Source organism: Budorcas taxicolor, chromosome 10 (genome assembly GCF_023091745.1).
Source record: "Budorcas taxicolor isolate Tak-1 chromosome 10, Takin1.1, whole genome shotgun sequence".
Taxonomy (NCBI): Eukaryota; Metazoa; Chordata; class Mammalia; order Artiodactyla; family Bovidae; genus Budorcas; species Budorcas taxicolor.
Genome location: NC_068919.1, coordinates 9,326,321 through 9,344,967, shown reverse-complemented (window position 1 = coordinate 9,344,967; position 18,647 = coordinate 9,326,321). Strand labels below are relative to the sequence as shown.

The 18,647-nt window shown below is 41.1% G+C and overlaps 1 protein-coding gene across 1 annotated transcript in view; it reads left to right on the top strand.

The window, feature by feature from the left end:
- Nucleotides 1–9,311, top strand: part of AP3B1 (adaptor related protein complex 3 subunit beta 1) — a 239,174-nt gene extending 229,863 nt beyond the window's left edge. Inside the window, exon 27 of the mRNA XM_052646454.1 lies at nt 8,596–9,311. Coding sequence (XP_052502414.1) covers nt 8,596–8,749 — 154 coding nt within the window. The 3' untranslated portion in view covers nt 8,750–9,311. The remainder of the gene's footprint in view (nt 1–8,595) is intronic.
- Nucleotides 9,312–18,647: the final 9,336 nt, after the last annotated feature.

The window sequence follows — 18,647 nt, the reverse complement described above, 5'->3', positions numbered from 1 at the left end:
TACTAATAAAGAATATGGGATTCCCAGGTGGGAATGCAGTACAATGCAAAAGACACATCTTCAGTCCCTGGGTCAGGAAGATAACCCTTGAGAAGGAAATGACAACCCACTCCAGTCTTCTTGCCTGGGAAATCCTATGGACAGAGGAGCCTGGCAGGCTATAGTCCATGGGGTCGCAGAAGAGTCAGACATGACTGAGCGACTAAACAACAGCAAATAAAGTAATATATACAAAAAGCAGAATGAACAGCAGTAAGTTACTATACAAATAGACTGAAAAGTTAAAAGACGATTTTATATGTTTTAGGGGAGATTAGAGACACTAGCCTTGGAAATTCTAGGTTTTTCTAGGGCCAGAAAAAATGTCTTGTTCTCCTCTAAGAAAGAAATTAAATTCAGAGGTTTTAAAGGAGATCCTTATTCAACAGTGTAAAAGCTGAGTTTTTTTTTTAAGTGCATTCGCCTTAATCACATTGTTTGTCCTCTGATAAACTAAGGTATAATGATCAAGATGCAGAAAGCCGAAAAATCTGTCCCTTCAAAATCTCTAAGGTTTTTCTGTATAAAAGAACCAGGTAGGAGTTTTTGTAAAACTCAGATTCCTGGGACCCACACCCAAAACCTCAGATTCAGGCCCACTGGGACAGGCCCAGGAATCTGCACTGTAGCCAGTACTCCAAGTAGTTGCAGACGGGTGTTCCAGAAGTCCGTGGTTAATGACAGTCACATGGCGTATTTTTGAAAATGTTTTTCCTTGTGTGTTTCTTTTTCACAGGTTAGTCATTAAGGAATACCAGTAGACAAGATGTTTGATTTAAGCTTTTCTTCCTTCTGTCCTGTAAGCTCCAGCAAGAAAGGAATTAGTTGTGTAGTCACAGTCATGTCCGATTCCTTGCAACCCCATGGACTGTAGCCCACAGGCTTCTCTGTCCGTGGGCAAGAAGACTGGGTTGGGTTGCCATTTAGTAGCACGTTATAGTGGTGGCTGTGAAACAGTCTTGGACCGTAAGTAAAAGCTTGTCTTCAGCAGTCTCAGCATTTTACATTTTAACCCAGTTTCAGGAATTCTGACGTTCATATACAGTAATGTTGTTAAAAACAATTATCGTACAACCTACTTATTTTGTTATAACGTACAACCTACTCATTTTACCCTTTCATGAACAACAGATTGACCTTATAAGGGGAAAATGTGATATTTGAGTGAAAGCAGAAAGCCATGTCTCTGTCATGATTCTATTTTAGTTCTTAACTTATTCAGTAAAACCTTAGAAGAGCTTTCATTGTTAACTTGTATTCAGGACTTAACATTCCTTTTTACCCCCTATATTTCTTAATCTATGGTTTGGATTTTGTTTACTGTGTCACTTTTTTAATTTGCAAATTTTGAACATGTACAACCTGTGAATAATTACAATCCTAATAAAATAAGTGTTGTTTTACTGTTATTACTTAGGTCCTTAACTATTAGAAAAATATGATGCTGTGAATGGAACTGTGAATCCATGGCAACCTGGCAGCCGACTTTTTAAATTTATCAACACACCTAAAGACCGTTTATTGTTTTAGGATTAAAATAATTTTTTTTTTTACTTGAAGTAGTTGTAAAGAACAACTTGTTTCATTTCTAGTCCTTAAACTGTGTATACATGTTTAATGCTTAAGTATTGGCATAAACCATTGTTTGTACCCTAAAATATCCATACTGTGTAACTCCTTAATTCAGTATTTTTTGAAGACCATTGTGACCGATTTTGTTAGTGCTGGGGTTACAGACATGAGCGACATAGGTACGTTTTACGTTTTGGTGAGGTCTTCGCTGTTTTCCTGGTTTTGGTTCTCAGGTCGGTCAGTCTTTAAGTTACTGTTTGTCTTTGCTAGTTGTCTTCTTTCTTTTCCCCCGATAACTATGGAATATTTAAATACCGGGTAACTTTGAAGGACCATATGGAAAAGAATGACATTTGATGTCTTGATGCCCGAATTTTATGAGCCTGGTTCTATAGTCACCAAACTTCATCTGTCTGAAAACAAATGTTTGTACATAGAGTTGTTATTAATATAAAGATGCCAGGCTTCAGTCTTACTCTATAACAAGTCAGAGGGAATTCCCTGTGGGGCTTTCACTGTTGAGGGCCCAGTTTAATCCCTGGTTGGGGATGTAAAATCCCACAAGCTATGCAGCATGGCCCCCCCAAAAAAGCAAAAACAAATTGGAATCTCAAACATTTCTAAGATTGGTGAAACCTAATTTGTGATCAGTTTTTCTCAGTTTGGTGGTTATCCACTAGGGGGCAGCACTGCTTTTTATCTGACTGCTTTGATCTCTGAAGGCTCTGAGCAGCATTTCATTGAAAAACAAACGTGGACCTCAGTTAATTTTTACACGAAAGGCGGATTTGGATATTTCAGAAATAACCAAACTGCAGTTAATTTTTGTTTTAGGATATTCTATATTTAAATTTTATTTAATTCTACCGTTTGTGAGATAATTTTCTACAATGCAACAGTTTTACAAATAGGAATATATAAATGTTTTTATGTAAAAATGAAAGAAAGGTATTCTTGATGGTTTTCCTTCTGGCTGACAATTTTGTAAGTAATCAGAATGGGGTAGGAATTTATTTGTTTTACTCCCTGGTTTTCTGTTAAGTCCCATCCCACCCCACCCCCAACAAACAGACAAAGCAAAAATTCTCTAGAATAACTGGGATGTTTTGTATCTTTCTTGAGAAAGTCAGCTTAGATTTTTTTAGCTTTCTTGTATTAAGAAAAGAGAACACACATCATTGACAGGGTAGCGTGGGGAATCATGTTTTATACAAGTTCTAAAGATTAGAATGGAAAATAGAGTCCTAAATTATGATGGCACCTAATTCTTTTGTTTCAACTATTCTCATCCGAATGTTAAAGGAAACATTACAATATTGCTGGCCTTTTTTTAAAAAAATAATAAGGAAAAATACATTGCTTCAGATAAATTCTCTAAACTTGAATCACATGTAAATTTTTTCTCAGTACGGATTCAATAGTGTAGTGGGCTTAACTTTTACATTTTTATAGTCAACAAAATAGGATTTTTTACAACATACAGACTCTCTGCCTTTTAAAAATGTTATGCTATATTAACTCAAAATTACAGGGATTTATTATTTAAATCCTTTAGAAAATAAATACTACAAATCAACATGCTTTGGTGTTTGATGTTAGGAAACTTATTCAAACCAGCATTTCTTACATATAATTATTGTGCGACTTCATTACACATTTGTCAACTTTGGACTAATTATTTTTATACAGCTAGGGCAGGGCACTGCATCTTGTGATCGTCTTTCTTACTAATAGGATTCTGTCTGCTTCAGCAGGCAGTAATTGAAGGCTTCATGTACAGAGTAGGGAAAAAAAAGTTTTAGCCTGAGTGGGCCATTGTCACAGCTTCTGGTAACCAGTAGAACAGAAAACACAAGAAAATTGAACTCAGAATAGAAAAATCAGAAACCAGGAAGACTATCCAAGAGAAGAAAAAGCATGTCTTAGAGCTGTTGCATTAAGTGTAGCAAATATGATTCTGCATAAAAAAATTTTATGTTTGTGAATACCCTACGGATGGATGCAGCCTCTCGGATAACTATTTCTAAATTCATGTTCTATTAACATTTAAGTTATTAAAAACAACTGAGTTGCAGGGTTCTTTTTCATTCCAACAAAGAGCATTTAAGGTCCATAGCCATTTTCTCACAAATCTAAAAAAAGTACGATTTAAGTGCATGAAGGAATAAGTTCATGCATTGTAGAAAATATATTTGTTCAAATGTGTTGTTATTTAACCTGTTCTCATAATAGTTATAAATTTTCTCAATAGTTACAAATTAGCTTCTTTAGAAGAGTAGTACATACGTTCATTTAGGTTTGGCAACCAGCTTATTTTGTCTTTTTCTTTAAATCTTAGGAATTATTTTTAATATATTTATTTGAATTGGAGGCTAATTACTTATTTGCAGTGAGTTTTGCCATACCTTAGGAATTCTTATAGACTTCAAAAATTAAATGTCAGTTGCTAGAGATAATAAACAAAAAGACATTTAATAAGATGAAATACAAATATATCCATACAGTTTTACCTTCTTGGTGGTTACAGACAAGTGCTTGGTGGTTAGAATGAAAATGAAAAATTATGAAAAATACCTAGATGGTATTCTTTTAATAACATGGATCCCATCATACATAGGTAATACATCTTTATTGCCTATGTATGATTGCCTATATTGTCATCCACTTATTTGTTCTCATTTGTGGTGTTACTGGTGTTCGAGGTTGGTTGGTCTCCAGTTGTCCCTCCTTACATTACAGCTCCATTCAAGGTTTTGTATTTTTCACTGCTGGTGTCTCTTTTGAAGGAGTGGGGGCTAGGAGAATATTTATTTCTTTTTTTAACCTTTAAAGACAAATTTAAAATATGTCATGACAGAGCATCAAATCAAGATGCTTTGAATTACAGAACACTACAAATCAGATGCACAATTTTCGAAGAGAAAAATCTTTCTTCTTAAAGTTCTAGAACAATAATAGGTTATATGCATAAAAGGTAAATCAGAAAAACCTTAATTTATCTGTTGACAGATAAAAAACAAATACTCAGCTGGCATTTTGCATATATTAGAATTGTGTCATCTCAAACCAGAAAGCTTGGGTTCAGATTCCTGCTCAGCCATTCACTAGCCAGGTGTTTGAGCAAGTTTCTCCACTTCTGTGGGCCTCGGTTTCCTCATCTGTGAATTGATGTGACTCAGAATCAAGAGAAATAATGCAAGTGAGGTACTTAGCACCCGCTGCACACAGCACTTAATAAATGCTGCTATCATCATTTCCATGATCAGAAACTTCACAGCTCTTCTGAAAAACATTTTATCACGGTGTGATCTTAGCTTGAGGCAAGTTCAAAGGTTCTGATGTTAGTCATTAAATTTAGTATACAAGTATTTGAAGCAAGCTGTCTTCAGTGTTTCTTACACCCCCAAGCTAGCTATTTGTTATTTACTAATTAGTACTTTTTCCATAACTATCTTTTAAATGTACATTAAAGCATAGCCTGTTTGGGAGTTAAGTGATTAAGAAATTGGGCGGGGCCGGGGGGGTGGGTGGTGTTGGGTGGCTTCTGCTTTCCATGGACCAAAACAAACCAATTGTAATCATGCTGTGTTTCAATTAAATTCATCCTTTTTGAACTGTGAAATGAGACTGTCAGAACATCTGATCTTCTGGTCCTCTGCTTTAAAACATTGTTTCTACCATTTGTGCCCATTAGAACGCAGAGAACTAGTTAAAAGACAGTAGCATTCACACCAGCTGACAGATTTGCTAGGATGATTTGCTTATCGTGTTTCCGCTGCAGTGTAAGCAAATACCTCTTTTCTTCTACATTTGTATCCTTTACAATATTGATAATTTTGCGGTAATATTTTAAAGAGGTACAAGACTGTAGACATGGGGTCACAGAGAGTTGGGCAGGACTTCGTAACCAGACAACAGGACAGTATTTTTCATCTCTGTAAACAGACTGACATCAGAGTTGACAGTTGTCTCTGCTGAGTTTGTATTTTTGTAACATCAAACCTAAGTTTTAGTAGAAAAGAGATAAAAGGTGCCTGGGCCTGACAGTCGAGCAGCAGCACTTTTTGCCTTCCTGTTCAGAATGTGACACAGTCTTCTTCTTCTGGTCCCAAGGCATAAGTGTTAGGTGAATAAAGAGACTGCTAAGACTGCCGTTGACATAACGATGACCTGTCAGAAATAGGGACCTCTGCTGAAATATTTGTTGAATGACAATTTGGTGATGACCACATCTGTGGGGAAAGTTGCGTAAACAGGTGAGACAATAGAGCCACCTAGAATCTGTCATCTGGTGACATGGATTTAACAGAAATACAGAAATAGGGTTCTCCTGTGAAGCAGAAGAACCTCGAAAATTGGGACAAAAGGAATCCAGAAGCCTGCAAAAGGTGATAGAAAAGAGAGGTCATTGGAGGGCAGACGATCTTGTGTTCTCCCAAAGGTGCAGATGGCCTAGAGCCTGCTATAGAGAGTGGAGTGAGTCAGAAAGAGAAATATAAATATCGCATACTAACACATACATGTGGAGTCTAGAAAGATGGTACTGATGAATTTATCTGCAGGGCAGCAATGGAGAAACAGAGAACAGACCTATGGACGAGGGGCAGGGAAGGAGGGAGTGGGTGAGATGTATGGAGAGCGTGGCATGGAAATTTACATGACCATATGTAAAATAGCCAGCCAGTGGGTATTTGCTGTAGACCAGGGGACTCAGACAGGGGCTCTGTGACAATCTAGAAGGGCAGGATGGGGAGGGACATGGGAGGGAGGTTCAGGAGGGAGGGGACATGGGTATACCTACAATGATTCCTGTTGATGTCTGGCAGAAAACCACAAAATTCTGTAAAGCAATTATCCTTCAATTAAAAAAATAAAATGGCACCAAAAAAAAAGAAAAAAGTGCAGCTGAGATACCCATTTCTGAATCTCTTGTATGGGCATCTAAAGAGCAGATGGGTGTATATGTTCAAAGCTTTTATGAAACCTCTATGATTTCTGTTCCTAAACTGCTTACTTGCAGTTGCTTCTCTCAGTGGAAAAACTGCTCTATCAGATTCCTTGCAAGTCTTCAGCATGTTTGGAGAGACTACACAAATACATCTACCACCCATTAGCTGATTTTTTTTTTTTAGCTAACATTTTAAAACATGGCGTAAAAGTGTTGAAAAGATTTTCAACTTAGTAAAATTAGCATATTTGTTTTGCTTTTGATGCATTTTTATAATTATTGTTGGAAAACTGATCTTCATGATTCTATTTAGGCCAAAAATGGCTTATTAGGTACTCCCCCCCACCCCCCCCCCCCGCCAAAAAAAAAAAGATAAAGAAAAAAAAGAATCTAATATATTATGAGCTCTTGGTGTCATTAAAAAAAAAAACTCCAAAAAGAAATTACTTTCCATTTAAAGAGAATCTGCTTCCTGCTTAAGTGGCTAATATTTTAATTAAGTCGGGAGTGAAGTTTTTCTGAGTGTCTCCTGATAAACTCCCTCTTTTATGTTGATGGTAATTAAACAGATCCCTGAGGAGGCTGTGGGCTCCGTGCGAGGCCCGTGCTAATTGTCAGACAGGAGACACTGACCAGTTGGCTTGCTCTTGAATGGCCCGCAGCGTGCTGGCAGCGCTGCGGTCTGATTTTCTGTATTGTGAGCTGTTGTCAGGGCTAACTGGGTGCCATTGTGGCTGGAGATGTCGCGCAAATTGAGGCAGATGGCTCAGGTTCAGACACGTGTCCCACCGAAAGGGGAAAGGGGATTGGCCCTGCAAAGTGGGGTCACAGCAGGTCACAGACCTGCTCCACACTTGTTAGTGTTTTCAAAAGCTCATGTGCAGCAACTTTGTTTTTCTCCAGTCATCCCTGCAGTCAAACCCCCCTCACCCCCCTCAAAAACTGTGGAACACGCTCCATGTGGAAAATGGGGGCCTGGGAGGGGCCCGTCCTCTTCCCGTGTCTGGAGCTCAACTGTGCAGGCAGAATGAATGAGCAGGACTGACAGAGAGGTTCATTGCGTCTCCAACAGCTTTGCAGTCAATTGCAGAGCTTAAAAGGCTAGTTTTGCTTTTAATTCCATGTAATTAGCAGGTTCTTCGTGTCTTGGAATTTAGTAATGTGAGCCTTAGACCTCAAGTTTCCTCTTTCCTATTCTAAAGCAGAAAGAAGATCTAATGTTCAGAACATTTAAAAAAAAAAAACAGAGGGAGTATGGTGTTACACTTGGCTGTCACGTGATTTTCTTCCATGTCCTCAGCATTAGAGACTGAAGTTGAATGTTTTAACATGTATGAATTCATAAAATTATCTAATTTCTTGCATAATCATTTTCAGATATGAGAAATAAAAATTTCGAGCTCTTTGAGAAAGATAGACTTCCCTGGTGGCTCAGATGGTAAAGTATCTGCCTACAATGTGGGAGACCTGGGTTCAATCCCTGGGTCAGGAAGATCTCCTGGAGAAGGAAATGGCAACCCACTCCAGTACTCTTGCCTGGAAAATCCTATGGATGGAGGAGCGTGGCAGGCTACAGTCCATGGGGTCGCAAAGAGTCGGTGACGACTAAGCAACTTCACTTTCACTTGAGAAAGATAAACCTTTTCTTAACATGTTTTAAGGATGAAAATAGAGCAGTTGATTTTAAATGGCCCTATGGCTGGTGAAATGTTATATATCAAATGAATAAATGATTCTCAAATATGTAGTGATCAAGAGTTATTCACATGCATCTATTATTCAAACTAATAAGTAAGATAGAACTCCTTTTTCTGTTCTATTCCCAAGATACTGAAATTACCTGCTTGTGGTAAGCATGTGCTGGGCAATTTATTGATTTTTCGGGAGAATGCTTGTCTTTGGGTTTTGGGCTGTAGGGAACCTGTAATAAATTATTGAGGAAAAAAGTTATTTTAAACCTATTTGAATATGTGCTGTCTCCTTTTTTCCCCCTCATGGTAAAAGGTCTCTGGTGTTTTGTGTTTTTTTTCTTCCAGGTTTGCAGCTAAAACTGTGCACAGTGGGTCATTGATGCTAGTCACAGTGGAACTGAAGGAAGGCTCTACAGCACAGCTTATCATAAACACTGAGAAAACTGTGATTGGTTCTGTTCTGCTGCGAGAGCTGAAGCCTGTCCTGTCCCAGGGGTAACCTGCTTACATCTGGACTTCAGAATCTGGCACACAACAAAAGTGCCTGGCATCCACTACTGCTGCCTTTCATTTATAATAATAGCCCTTCCATCTGGCAGTGGGGGAAGAATACACTCTTGACATTCTTGTCTCCTGCTTTAGAATGCTGGTGTGTGTCTATCGTGAATGCAATACTTTCCCTCTTTTCGCTTTGCTAACCAAAGAACATATATTTTACTGTCAGTTATCTCACCTGCTAAATCCATGTGGCATTTTCTCTGTCCTGCTACTTCTTCTGGCCTTCTCAGCTCCCTTCCCTTTTTCAACAATGATGGACATGAACTGGATACTTAAAGTTCACTGGAAATCATCTTCCTTTCCGCAGTAAGCAAAAATTAGCCTAGAAATAGTATACATGGCCTCTCAGCTTGGTCTATGAAAAGTGGGGTAGTGTACTTCCTAGAATTAAATTCAGAAATAAGAATTTGTCTGCAAAATTTTGTTCTATGGATTTCCTGGTATTGTAATTGGTTATTGACAACCATCATCATGAAATTATCTCTGAATAATAAGATAAATAAACTCGCACCTGAATAACATTTGTCTTTGCATTCTTAATGAGAAATCATTTATAATCCTGAAGTTCATATACTGCCTTTTCTTTAAAATAAATGTTTTGAGTGTTATATTATGTAGAGAAACAATGGGGTATAGTTGGTGAAAGAAAAAGCACTTTCAAACCAGGTAGATTTTCTACTTATGTTACAGGTAACTCCAAGAAAAAAGCTGATCATTTAATAACAAAAACAAAAGTCTTCATGTCTTATAGACAGTTTTGATCTTAGTAAAGATCTGAATACAGATCTTCATAATTGTAAAGGCCTATTACAACTACTGAAGAAATTCTTTGAATTTCATTGTTCCTTTACAGATTTTGATGCCCACCTCTGATGGACTGACATGCCTTTGGAAGCTAACTAGTATAAACTAAATGATAGAAATCTTAAAAATTAGTTATCTGATCAACATTGTAGCACTTTTCCCTGAAGTGTTTTTTGGGGTTTTTTGTTTGTTTTGTTTTACTAACTTAGGTAAGTTACTGTTTTAATAATAATTTTGTAAAAGGTTGTTCTGTAGTCAGAAAACTCTCCTAATACTTTTAAAGCCAGTTGAAATTGTATTTACCTAACTTTATGATACAAGGTAATAAGACTTTAAGACAGGTCCTTTTATATGGAGCCACAGAGTGATTTTGAAAGTAAAAAGAGAAGGTACATTGATTGAAACATTATAGAACATATATAAAGAGTAAAGAAAACCAGAAGCATTCTTGGGACATTCAGGCTGTGAAAAAATTATTCAGATTTTTAAGGTTGTGAGTGTTGCACGTTCCTGCTCCTGAAATGCAGCAGCGAATCTGGGGGAAGTGTTGCTGCAGCAGGACATGCCCTTCCTCACGCTGGAGACGTGCACTGCGACGGGACTCACACGAAGAGGCACCGCTGTCATTGCAGCCCCTTGGCATTTCCATTATTCAGCCTGTTTCCTAGGGCTTTACACCTTTGGATTTTTAAGTCAATAACTTTTTAAAACATTATAAAGAATTTGACAGGCCAAGTATTTGTTTTCTGAAAAAATATATATATGCTTACTGTCAACAAAGCAGAGGGGGAAATGCATGCCATGAGGTAGAGAGGTTTTTATTTTCCCTATTAGGGCATTCGTCTTTGAAAAGAGGAGGTCATGCAAGGTCTGTTTTTTAAAACAAAGGAAATTTCAATAAATTTTAGATCTTCGAAGAAGATCACATTTTTTACTTGATTTTTAGATTTAATATGTACATTAATAATGTGTGGTATGCTAGCAGTTGAAACCGCTTGAACATCAGTAGCTTCTTAACATTTTTTTCACATAACTGAAATGAGAAAAATGACCGCAGTCCCAAGTTAAAGATACAGGGAGTTTTTGTTGTTTTTTTTTACCTTTCTTTGGCACAGTGATTCAGAGTTCCTTTCTTCATATTTCTTTTAACTTTATCATAATCCATGATTATCTTTTAAATTGTTCCATTGAGTCGAGTTAGTCAATGTTGAATTCTTACTTCCAGCTATATTTTTTCATTTTAATGCCCACTTAATGGGACACTTTATGTACACCAATCTTGAAGAATGGCTCACATACTGTATTTGAGACTGAGCCACATTTTTGGTATCACAATACGTTTGCTTTATTTATTATAAGAAAAGGAAAATGTTTTATTCTGAAGAGACTATAACAGTGAACTTTTACCCAGTTAAAATATTAGATACTTGTCCTTCCCAATAATTGTTAGCAAACATCTGAATAACTTTATAAGTTTATGAAAAGTTTGCGCTCGTAAACCTGTGTTTCTGTGGTTAAAAATTTAAATGTTAATATTAGAGAAGACAAGAACCCAGAATGACAACAGAAAGGGAGGTTTAAAAAGAAAGAAAGTAGGCCCAGCTAAAGGAACACCTGAGACCTTTGACCCTTTCTGTTCCCTCTCTGCAATCTCTCTGACATTACTGGGAACTTCGTTTAAAGGGGGAAAGACTCCTCTTTCACATAATCGGAGAGGAGGAAAAAAGTCCTATGTTACAACACAAAACTAACAGAGCCTTGCTATTTCCTTTCTATCCAAAGGCCCCGTCCACTGGAGCGTGCCGAACTGCGGTAACCCTTGTCGAGGGGTGTGAACATAGAAGATGATCTCTGTTCCCCCCAAGAAATCTACAGTTGGCAGTAAATAAAGATGGCAGCGTGGCCTCGGCCAAGTTAGTGAGCCCTGGTTTCCGTGCTAATACAGCCTCACTTCCTCCCACTCCCACTCCTAGGCACCTGGCCAGCCCCAGGGGCCTGCGGAGCCCGTGTTCTCACCGCCGCCCCCCTTCTCTCCCAGGTGAGAGGAGGCCAGTCTCTGAATGCACACTTTGTTTGTTCCTCCATCAACTGAGGTCCATTCATTGAGAGAGAATTACTTTCTGACCGTGTCCTTGATTTTTTTTTTTAAATCCTTGTCCAGCTTTTCCCCACACCTTCCAACTTGGCCAGTTACGTCAGGAAAAGTTTTCAGGATCACTTTTGGTCTCTTCTCAAGGTTTTAGAGAAAAAAATCAAGTTTATGATAGTGTTATTGTCTTAGATGAATGGAAATTGTGTTTAATAATGCCGTTAAATGGGCCAGAAGTTTCTTTGAATCTTCACAGACTCCATCTCCTTTCTTTATGTGACTTCCCAGCAAACAGCACTCGAGACAATTACATGAGGGCTTTACTCTGTCCCTGTCGGTAACATTCCTCTTCTTTCCCACAACTTTTCAACTGTTACGAGTAAGCAGGATTTTAAGATCTGACCGGTAAGTTAACCACTGTATGTAATTGTGTTTTTTGTTATGTAACAGTGTGTTTTGTAACAGTGTGTAAAATGTGTAAAGTCAAAACACGTTAGATTCCACATGATCAGCTGACCCACACTCAGGCCACAGCTGTTCCGAAGCTGAGATTTCTTCTAGGAAAGATCGAGAAGCAGTCGGCAGATGCATTGTCAAATCGCACCAGTAAGAGTTCCTGGGTTTAGGGGAAGGAGTGATCCCTGTGCTGGAGGGCTCTGAGAAGGTTTGACTGAGCCTGGGAGGCTAGCTCTGAAAAGCGGGGTGGCATTAAGGAAAGTGTTTCCAGGAGTGAGCTAAGGGAGCGTATATTGTTCTCAGCAGAGGCTACATCTTAGAATGCTCTTTAGACATTCTCTGTACAGAAAGCTGCACTGTTCCCATGCTGAAAAGTGCTGTGTCCCCTTCCTGTCCCTGCCCTCCTCTCTGCTCTTGCCCCTCTCACACAGCCTCTCTCTCCTGAAGCCGTCCCCCAGGTTCCACCTCAACGCCATTCAGAGAAGAAACAAGGGGCTGAGCTGTTACCGATGGGGCTACACTGAGCTTGTACACTAAGGTGCACAGAAGCAGAAAGAAGGGTGGTACAAGTGAACAGTTGAAAGGTAGGCTCTCCCAACAGAGATCAGGAGAAACAGGTTTGGTGGGTTTTCATCTCCTGCTTGTAGGCCAGTTTCAGATATTTCCTTGGGAATTATTTCCTGGGCCACTACTGGTTCCAGAATGAGTCTTTCAGACTTAAAGTAGGTAGTATTAAGTTCCACTGGTGTCTCTTTCCTGGTTAGGTGATTGATTATGAGCTGAAGTGAAGCTAAAATTTCTAATCACCCCAGTTTGGTGTACATAGTCACTTGTATATATAATTCCTAGCCCGTTCATTATATATGCTGAAACCCCAAACCCTCAAAACTCAAATGAGGGCTTATTACAATGGACTCAAACCTGTCCTTAATGACATTCTGAGACCCTGGTTTCTCATTTACAACCTAGAGAGCCAGAGATACCAAAGATTAGGCTTAAATGTAGCAAGGTCTTTATTCTAAGACCTAGAGAGGTTAAGAAAACCTAACCAGTAGATGATTCTGGGCTCATTGATGTGAGAGAAGGGGAAGGTCTCAGAATAGAGGAGGGAGGGAGGGAAGGGACACTGGCTCTTTCCAACTTTATCCCAACCAAGATTCTGATTTGTTTCCCCCTAGAAGGCTCAGATGGTAGAGAATCCACTTGCCATGCAGAAGACCCAGGTTCGATCCCTGGGTTGGGAGGATATCTTGGAGAAGGGAATGGCAACCACTCCAGTATTCTTTCCTGGAAAATCCCATGGACAGAGGAGCTTGGCAGGCTACATTCCATGGGGTCTCTAAGAGTCAGACACGACTGAGCAACTAACACTTTTCACAGAAGAGCATCTTCTCAAACTATGTAAGAAACAACTTACTTCAGATCAGTGGGACGTGAATGAGGACTCCTGTTTCATGGTAGGGTCAGCCGTCTCTATGGGCAGCAGTAAGGCATTGTTAAGGCTGTGGCTTCAGAGAGAAAGAGATTTAATTCTGCCTTTGCAAAGGAATTAAAGATGGTATGAAGGTGGGCCCCTCCAACCTAAACTTAAACCCCTCTTTGCTTATTCCTTTTGGTAGTACACTTAGAATAAGGTATGAGCTCAAACAGGCTGCCACAGGAAGGATAATACAGAAGTTTGGTTGCGAGGGAGGGTGGGACAAGTATCCTTCAAACCAAAGGTTTGCTTTTTGAGCTTTAAAAAATTGAAGCCGCTCTGAGAAGGCCTCTTGCTGGCATTACAGCAAAGTCACCATCACCAAGGGCCCTCTCGCCTGCAGCCCAGAGCCTCCATATTGCTTGGGCCTCGTCAAAACCACAGGGCCTAAATAAAAATATTTTGTCAACAAAGTTACAGGCAGCTCTGTTCCTAATTGAAAGTAATTATGATTTCTGTGCTGTGGTGTAATTACCTAAAAAAAAAAAACAACGTTATTTGACGATTAAGATTCTGGAGTGAGCTGTGTTCTTTGGGCTCTCGCTCCGCTCCTCCATCAGGGACTTGGTTTCAGCGGCGTGCAGCTGCTGGGGCTGATTTACAGAGCTGCGGCTGTGGCTGGTCATAAATAAATCCTCTTATATAGTTGTTATGAACACCTGTTAGATCATCTGTCAGCAAAGCGCTGTTCACATTTATCATGGTGTGGTAGCTATTTTACCTCAATCCATTTCCAACTGACTCAGCCTCCATTGCTGGATTACTATTACCACACCATAATCGCTCGCTCCCACTCCATGTTACAACTTGCAGATAAAAGATTTCACTACTTGGCCAAATTTCATAAATAAAGGAGCAGTTCAGTGCAGTAAAAGTTTATTTTTGTCATCATTTGTCACCCCATTATTCCATAAATCAAATGGAATAGTGCTATTGCCGGCTCAGGCATTGCTGTCAGCCTTAGGCATGGAAATGGTCTGTTTCTTCCTTTTAGATGAGATGACATGTCTTTCAGACTTAACTGGCTTCTGGTTTTGTTTCACCCATTTTATTTTATTACCCCTCCAGAAAAAGCCCTGGGGAACAGAAAGGCTTAAGGAGTGAAATGGAGACAGAACCCAAGCCCAGCACACTGCTCAGCTCGGTAATCGGTGCTCCCCTGACCAGTCACGAACTTGACCACCACCTGCACTCACACATCGAGTCCTGGGCTGAGGATGCTTTTCATAAACTTCGGAGGGATTATAGTTTCTATGAGGGAAAGGCTATTACAATGTGGAGTTAACAGACATTGAAAAATCTGACGTATGTCTCCCGAGACCTCGATTTGACAGACTTTATGCAAAGAAAAGACACTTGAGTTTCTTTGCTAAGATGCACGTTAATGGCGCTGAGGCTTCCAAAGGGAATGGTCAGCCCCAGAGCGTGTCTTACCCCTGAAGCCTTGTCAGCTGAGGAGCTCTGGAGGGACAGTCAAGATTTATTAGCGAGTCGCGAACTCTGTCTCGGGCAGAAGTCTGAGGAAGGCAGTGTCCCTTGGTTGAAAGGAAGAGGACAGAAAAGCTGAAGGAATGGGGTGATAGAAAAGGGTTTATAGTTGATACTATACTTCCTAGTTGGTTCTAATTCAAGTTACATTCTTCATCGTCATTATGTAGCTCATAAATTCAATAAAGTGTTTTACTGTTACTATAAAAATGACAGGAGGGGGGTTTTATGTTGTAAGTTTCGTTAGTTGCTCTTCCTGTTTTATGTTGAAGTTGTCAGGCCATTATGTCATTAAACTCCTTGGAGTCTGAAGGGCTCGGGCCCCTCCATTTCTTGCCTGGTGCACACTTGGCCCCGTCAGCCCTGGCCAGGCCGGACCACTGGATGCTCAGTGCCAGCTGGCCGTGGTGCCAAGAGGGCACGGCTGCCTGAATCTGTTATTTCTTGAGGAACAGCTTCCATCTCTGAAGATGTGTAGGGAGGAGGTCTGGGGGTGCGGGGACAGCTTAAGGCAGACTGCTCCAGGGGCTCTTGAAAATTCTAAAGAGAGTCCTTTTTTATCGGCAGGAGGAAGACTTGCTGGATGGGGTGTCATAGCTCCAGGCACTGTGAACCTGGGAACTGGTCTCTGCATCAAGACGGCTCTTGGCAGTGACACAGCTAACTTATTGTTCAGTCGCTCAGTCGTGTCCGACTCTTTGTGACCCCGTAGACTACAGCATCACAGGCCTCCCCCTGTCCTTCACCGTCTCCCAGAATTTGCTCAAACTCACGGCCATTGAGTTGGTGATGCCATCCAACCATCTCATCTTTCCCCCCTTCTCTGCTTGCTAACCTTTGCCTAGGCTCTAAGTCCTTGATAAAGTCCCAAGCAAATTTAGGGCTGAAACGTTATGGGATTTTTTGGAGAGGAAACACCACTCTCTTGACTGTGTTCATTGATTCCAGAAGCAGCAAAGGGCATTTCTGCTCTAGGAAGCTTTGCTTTCTCCAGATGTTTGTTTTGAACAGAATATCCACACGGAAACAGCAACTACTAATTCTCTGGCCAGCGTGCATCAAGGCCTTAATCTAAAGCCTCCCATCCATCCAACTGTCTGGCATTTGCTATTATAGGGCACCAACAGAGAAATGAGGCTGTGGCTTTATCACTGCACCCTGGGTGACAACTTGATTTTCTGCTTTCACCGCAGGCAGCAGCAGCCCACCATGATGGGGCTGTTAATTTGTGCATTTCATGGTGTCTGTCAGGGGGGCTGGGAGAGGAGGGTTTCGGGGGAGAGGGAATGGAGCATGTCCCAGCCGCGGAAGCACCTGTCTGCACTGACGGCGCAGAAGCACTTCTTATTAGCGTGCAGGTCTCTAGATGCAGCCCGGGATGACAGCCTGGCATCCCAGCACCCACACACTGTGACAGGCGCCGGCAGCCGGTCCCATTGTTTGCCCTTGATGAGCATGTCATTAATGGAAATGGAAGAAAGTGAGGGCCACATCAGTATTCAAATAGCCTCTATTCTCTCTGCCATTCACCCGGCTGGCTCGGCCTGCTGCAGATTTCCTTCTGCAGGCTCCTCTTAGACTTAAAAAAAAAAAAAAAAAGATTTATTCCCATGGCATATAGATCCTCCCCGTGTTGTTCCTGGTTCTTCCCATCCTGTCTCTGCAGCCACCTCTCTAGGTTGGATTCAGCTGCATCAAAGGAGATGTGGGTTCCTATGGGTTGCAAAGGTCAAATTAGCAAGTGCACAAGCTGTTTGCCGCCCAGAAAACGCACACTGACACCCTCGGAGCCTCTTCTTGTGCCTCCCGAATCCTGCATCTCCTCTGGGGAGGTAGTGGCTGTTCAGGCGCCACTCTCAGAAATGCCTGACAGGCTCAGAGCCCTGGAGGAGAGAATCTGACTCCAAGAGTGGCTGGCTGGCGTGGGAAACAGCCCTCCTCTTTTTCAGGTTTAGTAAATTAAAGAGAAGTTAAGGAAACTGCCTAACAGTCACTGGTTGGACAGAACTGTGTACCACGCACGATTACTTACAGCCAAGTGGAGAGTGACTGGGCCCTAAATACGCGTTTCCATCCCTCAGACCCTGTGTTGGTCTGTTTGCTTAATAATGTAATTAGTGCTTGGGGTGGGGTGAGGCGGGGGGAAGATGACTCCAGCCTCCACTGCTCTTCCGTGCGTTTCTGTCGCCCGCTTGACTTTCGTGTTTCCTAGCTGTGCACACACACACCCTTACACACATCTACACACACGTGCCCAGGAGCCCCCTCTCCCAATGTGAGCCCTCGTCCTCACCCCCACACACACCCCTGCATTCTCTGCCTAGTCCTGTGTTTGCAAGATTCACACCTCCATTCAGATGGAACGTTCCTAGAGGCAGACAGTAGTGAAAGACCACTTCTCACTTGCCTCTGACCTTTTGGTAGGGAAAGGTCAACAGAACTGCTTGCTGCGCATTTCCCTAGCAGTGTCCCTTATCTGGTACTCATCTGTCAGTGCTCTAAGACACCACCCATCTTCTAAACTAGCCTGGTTGGAGGCGGAAAACAGACGCCACTGCTAGATGCCTGGCCAGGAACTCAGGGCTGATCCCTCACCAGCGCTGTGTTCTCCCCTCACCCCATCCAGAGATGAACAGGGTAGTGCTTGCTTTCACGAGCTGTCTCTTCCCCTGAAACACAGAAACTCTTTGACTGAAGAAGCCGCGTCTTTTTGTTCCTGGTTGAGGGGCCACAGTGTGGTCTGGCTCAGGGTAGACATCCATGGAGTTGTTCCATCCAGGTATCATGACCCCTCTATGGACCTAGGGGATTTGAGAACAGATTTTCTCAGGTGTTTATCTGACAACCTACAAAGCCCCCCAACCTTTCTCCAGGAGAAGCCCAGAGGGGTGATAATGGTTGAAAAAGCCAGGTCGTAAATTGGGCTTTCTCTACTCGCTTGCTTTGGAGCTGAGGGACTCCACAGAGGGCAATTTAAAAGGAACAGAAACAGGCTGAGAACAAAACTCCCAATGCTTTAGCCTTAGTGTCAGAGTGATGGAAAATAATTTTCACATTTGATTAATTATTAAGAGATCTGTTTAATAAAATATAGAGAGAGCATTTTGTCTCTCCACAATCGTTAGTATGACCCCAGACCCCTATTTTGGAGGTGAACAAAAAGCTATTGAGGTAGAACAATAAATTTTGTCCCCAAGGGTTTTTGCAGAAGTGGCCACAGGGCCGTCCTGACAGATTTAAGGCAGAAATCCCACAGCTGACACGGAGATGTGTCAAACCCAGTGGCTTCCATTGGCAGGTCACACTCGCCAGCCTCACCCAGACATGTGAACAAAGCAAAACCATTGACCTCGAAAGAAACCGGGCCTTGGTAGGGCCTCTTCCTTTCTGTTTTACTTTTTAAGAAAATTATCTCTAAACCATAGGTTCAGGTGTTTAGCATTCTTGATAGATAAAATTTCAAATGCAGCAAGTCATCAAGGAATTCTATTCCTTTATGAATACATTATTTTCAAAGCCCCACAA